The 9,979-nt window shown below is 31.5% G+C and overlaps 1 protein-coding gene across 7 annotated transcripts; it reads left to right on the top strand.

The window, feature by feature from the left end:
• The first annotated feature begins 668 nt into the window (after nucleotides 1–668).
• Nucleotides 669–9,418, top strand: LOC111311115 (disease resistance protein RPV1-like). 7 transcript variants are annotated; one of them, XR_016327425.1, is made up of 10 exons: nucleotides 669–1,210; nucleotides 2,582–3,725; nucleotides 3,833–4,183; nucleotides 4,265–5,146; nucleotides 5,257–5,704; nucleotides 6,100–6,476; nucleotides 6,835–7,257; nucleotides 7,373–7,667; nucleotides 8,026–8,101; nucleotides 8,188–9,418. XR_016327425.1 is itself a non-coding variant. In XM_089743281.1 (6 exons), exons 1-6 carry the CDS (start codon nucleotides 714–716, stop codon nucleotides 6,144–6,146), a joined length of 3,369 nt encoding a protein of 1,122 aa, XP_089599407.1. In that variant the 5' UTR covers nucleotides 669–713; the 3' UTR covers nucleotides 6,147–6,804. The 7 variants fall into 7 exon arrangements, 2 of the variants coding, with proteins under 2 accessions (XP_089599407.1, XP_089599408.1); XR_016327429.1 differs by having other exon boundaries at nucleotides 8,548–9,418; XR_016327426.1 differs by having other exon boundaries at nucleotides 6,844–7,257.
• Nucleotides 9,419–9,979: the final 561 nt, after the last annotated feature.

Genomic DNA, 9,979 nt, shown 5'->3' on the forward strand with positions numbered 1-9,979 from the left:
AATTCTTATGAACTTTAGTTTGGAAAATAATTTGCAAAAGAAAACAAGTTACATAAAAAATAGAGAAACTTAACTTTCAAGATCTTCTGGTTGGAAAAAAAATCTTATTGACCAAATGTCAACTATTAATAATTAATGATTATAGAAAAGTATAGTTGGTAGTTGGTAAAACTAAGAAAAAGGAGGAATTAAAAGTCCACTATAGTTATATTTTTTCCAACAAAGCTGGACATCCGGAAAATAAATATGTTTCAATTTTCTTCTTCCAGTTTGTGGTATGGTAGAGGGATTGACCCGCTTTGCTTGATTTTCGTTTCCGTATAAATTGGTGTGGTGTAACAGACTGGAAAAAATATTTGGATCCCACTTATTTGAAAATGATAAGTCATGTTAATATCAAGAAAAAGAAAAGCAATGTCATGGTCTGACATTAATGGAATATTAAAAAAAAAGGGCAAAAGTCTAGGTCTGATGTCTAAGATCGGAAATTTTTTATTTCATTTATTGCTTTCAAGTTTTGTTTCCTTTTAAATATTAATAAAGAGTTTAAAAAATAAAAAAAAATAGCAAGACTTTGTTATATTTAAATATAATAAGATTTCATTTTTTTTTAATTACATTGTTCCCTTTGATAACATATAGTTAGGTTGTTCTACGTTCTTTCAGGTGCCTCACGCGCCAATTAATCTTCATTCTCTTTAGGACATTTTTCAATGGCTGTTTCGATGGTTCATGAAGCCTTCACCCCAGTTTTTCGATGTGCTTATCATGTATTCTTGAGTTTTAGAGGTATAGATACGCGTAAAAACTTCGTAGATCACCTTTATACGGCATTGGTGCAAGCAGGGATTCATACATTTAAAGATGATGAAAAGATCGAGAGAGGGAAGAATATAAAGGATGAAATTGAAAAGGCGATTCTATATGAGTCAAAAATTTCTATTATTATCTTCTCAAAGAATTATGCTACATCGACATGGTGTCTTAACGAACTTGTTAAGATACTAGAACATAGGAAATCCTCTCAACACATTGTTCTGCCTGTTTTTTATGATGTTGATCCAACCCAAGTCAAGAACCAAACAGGGAGTTATGCAGAAGCGTTTGCTAGGCATGAAGAGAGCTTTAAATCCGAAATGGATATGGTACAAAGATGGAGAATTGCTTTAAAAGAAGTTGCGGATTTTGGAGGCATGGTTCTACATGATAGGTACATATATATGTATAGAGTAAGGATTACTTACATTAGTGTAAGTTTTATACCTTTTTTGCTTTTAGATTAAAATTCAGAAATAATATTTTTAATTTTAACTATTTGATCCAATGATAAAAAGTAAGAGTTATACTTAGATCTTTTCTCATATATGTGTGTGTGTGTGTGTATATATATATATATTAGTATATTGTAATTTATTTAAAATTTTTATGATTTTACCAATTATCTAGGTTGATGTCTTTAAATTTTTGTTATAGTATAGATTGTTTAATATAATTAATCATTTTTATCTTACATTTTAAAATTATTTATTCTTAATATTCCAAGCGGGCAGTATAGTATTCATGTGTAAATTTTAACCAATTATTTCTCTCTAAAATCTTCACCTAAAATTTAAACTAAAAAAAACTAATTTTTGATTAGTCAAGCATTTTACCAAGCCAACCTCCCACCATACTTCTCACTACATCCAAATATTTTTTTTGTCAATTGAAAGTATATAAGAACAACCCTGCTCCTCTTCATCTTCCAAAATCTCATTTTGTCTTAACTTTTGGATGTTTTTCTCTAAATTCTTGCTTCCTATAATTCCCACAAACCATCCAGTAGCCATGGCAGCCAACCAGCTTCCATGCTTCCGCCCTACTGTAATCTTCCAACCAATCCATGCCATGGCTCATTTGATTTTTTTCTCCAATCTAACCACTACAACCCCAAACCTACGCCCATAGATTGCTCATAGATGGGTTTTTGAAATTTTAGAGTTTGCAGCAAAATCTCTCAAGGTCCCGTTCTTCTAAGTCCTATATAAGACAAATTTGCAAAAACTTAAACAGGGGAAAAAGGTAATTTTAAGTTTTTTTTTTTTCGCTATTATTTGCTTTCTATAATTTCTTCTTGATTATTGGTTAAGACTGATTTTTTTTTTTTTTAGTTGCTGTAAATCTAGGCTTTCTTTTTTATTTTAGAAGCTTTTTTTTTTTTTCAATTGAAAAAAGTTGTAACGATAGAGGATAAAGATGTAATTTTATTGAAACCAACAAATTTCCTATATTTTTACAAGGAAAAGATTCTAAAACTTTTAAATTTGAAGTTCATGTCTCATCTTATGTAAGTTTCATTAAAATTTATGTTGTTTTGTTGATTTATTTAGTATTCTTATTAGTTTTTTAATGTAATAGCTTTATCGTACATGTTGAATAATGTTGCATTAGATAGAAATTTTTATTTGAACATATAATCTCATAAAAAGCTAAACTTATGCAAGAAAAGACAAATATGTTATTGATTTTTACTCAATTTTCAAGATTTGACTTGGTGAGTTATATTTTGATATATTTAATGTTTATCGTTTAAAATTTGTAGGCATGAGTCGCAATTCATTCAAGATATTGTTAAGCAGGTTAAAGATAAACTCCATTGCACTGCCTTACATGTCCCTCCTTATTTAGTTGGGATAGATTCTCTTATGACACGCATCAATCGGTGGATAGAAGAAGATGGATCACATGACATTGGGATTGCAACAATTTGTGGAATTGGAGGGATTGGGAAAACAACCATTGCCAAAGTTGTTTACAATCAAAACATCCAAAGATTTGAAGGTTATAGTTTCCTTACTGATGTTAGAGAAACAACTCAAGAGTGTAATGGCTTGGTTCGATTGCAAAGACAACTTATTTCAGATATCCTTAAGGGGAAGGTAAAAAAATTCTACAATGCAGATGATGGAATTCTTAAGATCAAAGAAGCTGTATGTTGCAGAAGAGTTCTTATTATTTTTGATGATGTTGATGATTTGGAAAACATAACTAAAATAATTGGAATGCAAATACCCTTTTTTCCAGGAAGTAAAATCATCCTAACTAGTAGGCATCGACATCTGCTAAATGGTCTTTTTATTACCAAGATGTTTGATTTGGAAGAATCGTCTGGTTATGGAAACTTATGCAAAGTGTTTGAAGTAAAAGAATTAGCTTTCAATGAATCACTTCAACTTTTTAACTGGTATGCCTTCGGTCACAACTCTATAAGTGGGAGTTTTATGGAGTATGCAAGTAATATAGCCAACTACTGTGGTGGGCTTCCATTAGCTCTTCAAGTTTTGGGTTCTTCTCTCTCTGGTAAAAGTATGAATGTATGGAAAAGTGCAATGGAGAAATTGGAAGAAATCCCTGATAGCAAGATTCAAAAGATTCTAAGAGTAAGCTATGATTCACTTCAAGATGATCATGATAAAAATTTATTCCTTGACATAGCTTGTTTATTCATTGGGAAGGATAAAGATTATACAACTACAATTCTGGATGGTTGTGGTTTCTATACAACAGTTGGGATTGAAAATCTCATAGGCAGGTCTCTCCTAATTGTTAATGAAAAAAACAAGCTAATGATGCATCAAATGGTTAGAGATATGGGAAAGGAAATTATTCGCCAAGAATCTCTTGATCCTGGAAAACGAAGCAGGTTGTGGGATAAGGACGCGCTCGATGTAATAAGAGAGAAAATTGTAAGAGACTTTATTTTAATCTACTTGTTTCTTGCATATATGTCTCTTACTTTTATCATACAACTATTTTTTTCATTTTTTTTTTTAAGAAAATCTTTCTGATCCAGGGTTCCAAGACAGTTAAGTGTCTTATTGTTGAACTGCAAGGATTGCTAAAACACAAGTCTAGAAGGATAACTGCAAGTCTACATTTTGCAAATCATTCAGAAAATCGATTTGCCATGTCAAATGAGGTTTATATAGAAACTGATGCATTTGCAAAGATGCAGAGACTGAAACTACTTCAGCTAGATTATGTAAAAGTTAAAGGAGACTTCAAGGACTTCCCCAAAGGCTTAATATGGTTGCACTGGCATGGATTTCCTTTACAATCTCTTCCAACAGATTTTGATATTAAGAGGCTTGTTGTTCTTGACATGTGCAGTAGTAGCTTAAAACATGTTTGGAAGGATACTGAGGTATGATAACAACTAATTTCTCTTTCCTTTTTTGAAGCAATACACATTTGTAAAAAGAGATTTTTTTTTCCTTTTTTACAGTGTCTGCCAAATTTGAAGATCCTTAATCTCAATCATTCACATGACCTTCTCAAAACCCCAAACTTTTCAGGACTTCCAAGTCTTGAGAAGTTGATGCTCAAAGATTGCATAAAGTTGATTGAGGTTGATCAATCCATTGGTGAGCTAAAGGCACTTACTTTTTTAAACCTTAAAGGTTGCAAAAATCTTATGAAACTTCCAAAGACAATTGGTTCGCTATTGTCTCTTAAAGTGCTTATTTTATCTGGTTGCTCAAGACTTGATGATGTCCCTAAAGAGTTACAGAATATGAAATTATCAAGGATGCTTAATTTATATGAAACAGCCATATACCAATCAAAATCGTGGATGTCTTGGCTATCACTGAAAAGAAACAAAGAATTGGGTTTGTTTTGGGCATTTTTACCATGTTCTTTGGTAAAGTTGAGTCTTGAAAGTTGCAGGCTATCTGCTGATGTTATACCTAAGGATCTTAGCAATTTACCTTCCTTGAAATCTTTAAATCTAAGTAAAAATCCAATCCATAGCCTGCCTAAGAGCATTAGTAGCCTTACAAAGCTTGATGAACTTCTACTGACTTCTTGCTCAGAGCTCCAACTAATTCCAAAGCTTCCATTATTCAGTCCATTCTTCGAAATTTACGTGGGATTTTCTACATTGGCAATTGGGATGTCAAGTCGACTATGCCTAATGTTTTTGAAAAGGTTTCTTATTTTTGGATGTCAAAAGCTAACTGAGGTTGAAGGTGTGTTCAAGTTAGAACCAATTGAAAATTTTCAAGTGGAACAGATTAAAAACTTATTCAACATTGATTCTATTAACAGCAATAAAGTGCAGCTTTTTAACTACCTAACAGACACAAAAATAGTTGCTACACCACAGGTCTTTTCTCCATCTCTCCAAGTTTTTATATCTTTTTTTTTTTTCATTTTTTGTTTGCTTATTTTACTTTATCAATATATTCCTAATGACCTATTGATTATAATGGACAGGTAGTACATGAATGTGGTATAACTAGCACATTTGTTTCAGGAAGTGAGATTCCAATCGGGTTTGAGTATCGCACTAAAGGATCTCAGATCACTTTTTCTTTGCCAAAACCATCTTATCTGGGTGAAAAGATTAGTTGCTTCAATTTATGTATCATTTTTTCTTTCGTTAGTAATCTAATTTTCGAAAGACAACCATGTGTATATATTACTAACGAGACTAAGAAGGTCACACGAGCTTATTTCTCAAATTTCATTGGAATTCCTGAAATCAATAATAACACAATGTTGTGGTTAATCCATTGGCCAGCAATAGACTTCCAGTTGGAAAATGGCATTTCTCTAAGCTGCACGGTGATACCTTTTCATCTCAATGTAAGAGAAGTAGGCGTTACATGTGGATCAGGAAACAACATTAGATATGAATCAAACTTTCGGCACTACTATTCAGGTATGAATATGATTACAAGGATACTATTTTATATACTAGTTTTTCTGCATGTGACAATGATTTAATAATTATAATAATAAAATAATAAATTTATGATTATTATTTTATTAGTTGACATTTAAAGCATAATAGAAGCATAAATTACATGCAAGTAAAAAATATTAAAATTAAATAATTTTTTGCTATAAGATTTGTTTTTATTATACTTGTAAATTCTACACATACGAAGTAATGAAAACATAATTAGAATTGCACCATGCCCCAATATTACTGGTATGTTATGTTTTTTTAATTTCTTTGAAAATATTATTGTTAATTTCTTAATAAAAATTATAAAATTACATAAGTATGTGCAACTAATTTTCTCTTTTTTTTTTTAACTATATTATTAATAGGTATAGTAAGAGAAAGTATGATGAAACTCCTTCAAGAAAGCAAATAAAAAAAAGCTGATAACAAAAGAAGAAAAAATGAATTTTTATCACAGTTAAGAGGAGAAGATGATTATGAAGGATTTATTGATGAAGACATTGCTACTAGACAAGCCGTGCGAGATAGTATCCAATCACAACATGAGTGGCACAGAAGACAAGAATTCAGACAAAGAACTAGTGGTTGGAGTAACATATATGAAGAAGGATGAAGCTCTCATGGTTCAGTTGCTGAATATTTTGAAGAAAGAACAAGGAAATCAACTCCAAATGAGTCTGAATTTTCATTAAGGGGAGCTGTTCCTGAATTGGTTAGAAGTAAAAGTTCAAGACAACCAAAAGTAAGTGATTTATTTCTAAAGACATTAAGAAGAAAAATGGGTGAATCAGTATCAAAATTTTTTATATATGATCGACTTCCTTTTCAATTAGCAAATTCCCCATGGTTGCATAATTTGATTTCTGTGGCAGCAGAAGTTGGCCAACATGTAATACTTCTAACACCTTATGAGGTCTCAGATGTGTATTTAGAGTCTGAGTATCAACAAGTTCCTGAATGGGTTAATGGATTAAAAGCTTATTGGAATGAATTGGGTGTCACTTTGATGTGTGATGGTTGGACCAATAGTTTAAATCAAATGCATATCATTAATTTTCTTGTTTACTGTAGTAAAGGGATTATTTTTTGAAAATCTGTAGATGTTTCAGGTGTTCGTAATAGAGATACAAACTTTTACTACAGATTATTAGATGAAGTTGTGGAAGAAATTGGAGAAAAATACATTGTTCAAATAGTCACTGATAACGAGGCAGCACTTAAGGCCGCAGGAAAAGACTAATGGAGAAGAGAAAACATTTGTATTGGACAGCATGTTCAGCTCATTGTTTGGACTTATGCCTTGAAGATATTGGGAGGAAAAAAATGTGGCAAAGGTTTTGGATGATGCAAAGAAAGTGACTTGTTTTATATACAATCACATTTGGACTGTTAATTTGATGAAGAAATATACACAAGGGAAGCAAATACTTCGTCCTGCTCTTACCCGATTTGCCACTCATTTCATACAATTAGAAGAAATAATGAGGCAAAAGCAAAGTTTGAGAGAGATATTCAATTCAAAGGTTAGTACTTAGTAATTAGTACAATTATTTAAATCTAGCATCTTTTTATGATATTATTGTTTTAAAATATTAATTTAAAATATATTACTCTAAAAATTTATTGATGAATATATAGGAATTTAAAGATTCAAAATGGGGACAACAAAAATCAGGACCTGCTTATGAAGTCAAAAAAATCATTTTGAGAAAAGATTTTTGGAAAAAAGCAGGTGATATAATAAAAGTTTATGAGCCTTTGGTAAAAGTGTTGCGCCTTATGGATGGTGATGAAAAACTAACAATGGGCTTTATTTACGAGGCTGTGGATAGAGCTAAACAAGCAATTCAGCAAACTTGTCGTTATTCTGCTGAATATGAAAAGATTATTGACAATAGATGGAGTTTCATGCACTTTGACTTGCATTCAGCTGGTGAGTAAACCAAGAATATAGATGGTATTTAAAAAATATGTTTATTTTTTATACTTAAATTGCTTATATATTTATTTTTTATTACTTTAATATAATATTGTTATAAATTATGTTTAGGTTACTATCTAAATTCACAATTTCAATTTGGAGTGGAACATTCTGCAAATGTATTTAAGGAAACATTAGAAGGTATAAAAGCAGTTATTGAAAGATTAGAACCTTCGATAGATACTCAAATCAGAATGATTAATCAAGTTAGTATTTAATATTATTTTATAACTTTAACATTTGTTTTATGTATTAAAAATTAAATTATTTTTTATTTATTCATTTATTATTGTATTTTCAATCGATGTAGTTGTTATTATTTCGAGACAAGCATGAAACATTTGGTAGTCCACAAGCACAAAGAGCTTGGAAGCAAATGAATCTAGGTAAATAGTAAGTTAAATAATTATAATTTATTTATATTATTTAATTGTATAGCCTATTGAAATTTAATTTAAATAATTTTATACAGCTGAGTGGTGGATGATATATGGCACTTGTGTTCCTGAATTACAAAAACTAGCAATCAAAGTGCTTAGTCAAACAACATCTGCATCAAATTGTGAACGTAATTGGAGCACATTTAGCTATATTCACACCAAAGCAAGAAACAGATTGAAGTTTGAAAGACTCCAGAAACTTGTATATACCTATTATAACATGAGGTTAAGGATGAGACATCAGAAAAGAATGAGCATTGATGAAATAAATAATAGTTTTAATCCTATTAGCCTTGACCATATTTTTGAAGATGATGATCCACTAACAGAATGGTTACAAGAGAAAGAAAATCCTCTATTAGATGGTCAAAACTCTGATTGGTTGCCTGCAGATAATTCTGATAATGAAATGAATGTTGAATGATCACGTCAATCTCAAGAAAGGAATGTGTCTCATTCAAGTTCAAGTCCAATACCAAGTGAGAGTGATGATGGTGGTGGTTTAAGTCCAGATGATGATGGTGATGGAGATGGTGATGGTGATGGTGCGAATTTTGGTGATAATATGGATGCAAATCGACCTTACAACCCACTTGGAGGAGAATTTGGGCTTGCTACTACTGGTGGACTTTTTATTAATATGGCAGAATACGGAGGAAATCCATTTGCTGAATCTAGTGAGGGTCAAAGTGCACGTACAGCTCGATCAAAAGGAAAAGCAAAGAAGCACCACTATGAAATTTCTAGAGGTTCTTCATCTTCAGGTGAGAGACCAAATTCTAGTAACTTTGAGTATAGTGAATCATTTGCTAGTACTCAAAGACATTACTATCCACCAGAACAACATAATTTTCAACCTCCTTGTGGTTATCCACCTCCATATGGTTATTATCCACCTCAAATGTATCCTCCACCTCCTCAAATATATCCTCTACCTCAAATGTATCAGTTACCACAAATGTACCCTCCACCACAAATGTATCATCCTCAAATATATCCTCCACCTCAAATGTATCAAGAACAAAGGTCTCAGGGATGGAGATGGAGTCAACTTGGCTCTCAAAGTGAAGATAGAGAATCTGATCCTCCTCGTCATTCTACCATGTGGTAAATTTGAAATATGTATCAATAATTGTAGTTGATGGAATTTGAATTTATTATATTTTTAAGTTTGTAATTTTATTAAATTAAATGCTTGGTATTTAACATATTATGTTTTGTTAATATTTGATTTGTCTAGAATTAATATTGAATATAAACTTAGCCAAGAAAATTTTATGGATAAACCAAATATGAATGCTTTTTATAATTTAAATAAAATTGTGAATAATTTTTTTAGAAAATAAAAAACATAGAGTGTCATAAACTATTTTTAAAATCATTGAATAAGAGTTTTTATAATTATAATTATAATAATTACATTTTATAATAAATTGTGCAAAAAAAAAAATTTCACGACCGTGATGACCGCAGTGACCGCAATTATCTCCGTTATATCCGAAAACGCGACAAATGCTACGCGATCGAAAACGTGACCGTGACCGTTATTTAAATCCCTGATGGTGATATGGTGTGTATGGGGCCAGTCGAAAACGAAAATCTACGTTGGCTGGAAAGAAGCGCAATTGGTAGAAGCAGATGGATGATCAGGGAAGCTGAACTGGTAGGATTCCCCAATAAGGAAGATTTGGAAGGCTTATACATAAGGAAAATGCATGCAGACGCAAACCTAATAACATTCGAAGAGAGAGATAGGTTCGCTGCGATGAAAGCTGGAAATTGGGGTAGTCTCTCCAGATGGTTCAGAGATATTGAGGAATGGTC

The sequence above is a fragment of the Durio zibethinus genome, chromosome 14 (assembly GCF_047325235.1).
Source record: "Durio zibethinus cultivar Kanyao isolate XHJ-2024 chromosome 14, ASM4732523v1, whole genome shotgun sequence".
Taxonomy (NCBI): Eukaryota; Viridiplantae; Streptophyta; class Magnoliopsida; order Malvales; family Malvaceae; genus Durio; species Durio zibethinus.

What these genes read in the sequence shown, in the direction of transcription:
- LOC111311115 (XM_089743281.1), top strand. Translation starts at nt 714, where the DNA reads ATGGCTGTTTCGATGGTTCATGAAGCCTTCACCCCAGTTTTTCGATGT. An exon ending in ATGTAATAAGAGAGAAAATT is followed by an intron (nt 3,726 to 3,832) that starts GTAAGAGACTTT and finishes TTTCTGATCCAG; the next exon opens with GGTTCCAAGACAGTTAAGTG. An exon ending in CTTTCGGCACTACTATTCAG is followed by an intron (nt 5,705 to 6,099) that starts GTATGAATATGA and finishes TATTATTAATAG; the next exon opens with GTATAGTAAGAGAAAGTATG.